Source organism: Triticum aestivum, chromosome 7B (genome assembly GCF_018294505.1).
Source record: "Triticum aestivum cultivar Chinese Spring chromosome 7B, IWGSC CS RefSeq v2.1, whole genome shotgun sequence".
NCBI lineage: Eukaryota > Viridiplantae > Streptophyta > Magnoliopsida > Poales > Poaceae > Triticum > Triticum aestivum.
The window spans coordinates 625,087,905-625,089,927 of record NC_057813.1 but is presented as its reverse complement, the minus strand read 5'-3'; the positions used below and the strand labels follow the sequence as shown (position 1 = coordinate 625,089,927).

Sequence of the window (2,023 nt, the reverse complement as noted above, 5' to 3'; positions counted from 1 at the left end):
TGGGCTTTTTGCCATGTCGGCCCTGACCAATAGCCCCACCGGCCAATGTGTGACATTCAGAACCAAATGTAATGACTTATATAAAAGAGAAATAGCGATGCCAATTCATTTTATTTGAGGGATGATACCAATTTATTAACATAGCTCCAATTGTGATAGTTTTGTATGTAGCTTGAAAAACGATCTTATATTGTGGGACGGGGATAATACGATTTAACTCCAAAGGCAATAGCATAAATTATTTCCTTGATCAAATTATTACAGAGACCATGTTTACTACTCCGTCCCAAAATATAAGAACATTTTTGACAATATTTTGTGTCAAAAAGGTTCTTATATTTTGGAACGGAGGGAGTAGTTAGCAAAATTAATTTACTCCTTTTGTTTTTGTTTACTTGGTATATTTTTTCTGAAGTTAAATTGTATAACTTTGAACAAGTTTCTTAAAAAAAACATCTACAATACTAAATCAATACCATTAGGTTCACCATTGAATATATCTCCACATGTTATATATGTACTTGTTATTCTAATGCTCATATTGTTTCTAATAAAATTATGGTCAAACTTAATAAAGTTTTAGAACAAAGCTAATATGTAATTAAACAAAAAAAGAGGGAGTACATTCCAATTTGAAAACCAATTTAGTAACTTGATTGATTTGATCAACGTCTCACATATTGTTGCATGTATTGGGAAATTAATTGACCTGATGCAGATGACATGAAGCCAACAATGAGGAGGGCGACGAGCGCGGCGGAGAACGAGACTTCCGGTATGTTTGGTGTGGCCCATGGGTCAATATCCGGGGAGTGGTTTGGCACCGGTGTTGGCTCACCAGGGCCGTCGTCCGTCGTCACCACGGATGATGAGTTCGGCCTTGAGATGCAGCAGCTCATGTCGTCGTTGCCACTGTCGGCCGACGAGCTTAACTGGAACGCTTAATTGGCAAAAGAAAAAAAAAGGGAAATTAAAGACATAGGGATGGTGTTTGTTTCTATGGGAGCAGAAGATGCCTTCTTTTTGTATCGAGTGAGTCATATTGTCGGATGTTGCTAATGATGCTATAAGAAGCGTTTCGCCCCGTAATCAGCTTCGGTGTCAAAAACAAACAGAGACAAAAACAGTTTCAACTTTTTTAAAGGAACAAAAACAGTTTCAACTTTTTTAAAGGAACAAAAATACTAATTCTGCGAGTCGATTGCAATCTATGGAGGCAAGTACTCTCCCCTCACTAATCCCATCTCCTAATAAATGAAACCATTGATTAAACTCACTACATGTAACATTTGGCGCGTTTATCCTTTTGCATCGGCAAGACGCGAAAGCTACATATAGACATATCTTTCCAAGGGGGTTTACAAAAATCAGCATTACAAAATTAAATTGATCATTTTCTCTAGTGAAGAGTCTAATTTCAGGGAAAAACAAAGTATCACATCAAAGAGACCAAAATGATTGAAAGATGCAAGTTATATCATGGCCATCTAGTCACGACTCTAACTTTATCTTTTGCATGTTGGCATTTACATCATTGCTCTACACCGAGGGTGCAGGCCACAGTCGGGACGTCACCCAACCGGTCCATCGCCAAAGCCATTTGACATCAAATAGTCGACCTGCAAACTCCGCGAGTGCACCAAATCTACACTATAGAGGTTGTAGGGATGTACCGGCTTGTATTTTCTAGAGTATTTAACCAAAAACTACTACAATTCACGGAACCGTGACGAAAAACTACCACTTTACGATTTTGTCCCGAAAACTACCACTTTTTTCCTAATCCGTGGCAAAAAACTACCAAGCCGCGAAATCGCTCGCTTGGCCCGTGCTAAGCACAAATCTGACCGCTTGGGCCCACGAACCAGGTGCCACCCTGGCCATCCTTCGCGCCGGAGACGCACCCGCACGCGCGCGCCCGCTCCCACCTCGCCGTCGTCGTGCCCACCAAGCTTCTGGGGCCGGCCACTGCCGCGTGGCCGCCAGCGCCGCGCTGCTGCCCCCGCCCGCGGGCGAGCGCGGC

At 42.2% G+C, this 2,023-nt stretch overlaps 1 protein-coding gene across 1 annotated transcript in view; it reads left to right on the top strand.

The window, feature by feature from the left end:
* The window catches only part of LOC123160074 (transcription factor MYB36), a 4,841-nt gene extending 3,749 nt beyond the window's left edge, over nt 1–1,092 (top strand). The window contains exon 3 of the mRNA XM_044577895.1: nt 719–1,092. Coding sequence (XP_044433830.1) covers nt 719–945 — 227 coding nt within the window. The 3' untranslated portion in view covers nt 946–1,092. The remainder of the gene's footprint in view (nt 1–718) is intronic.
* The last annotated feature ends 931 nt before the right edge of the window (nt 1,093–2,023 follow it).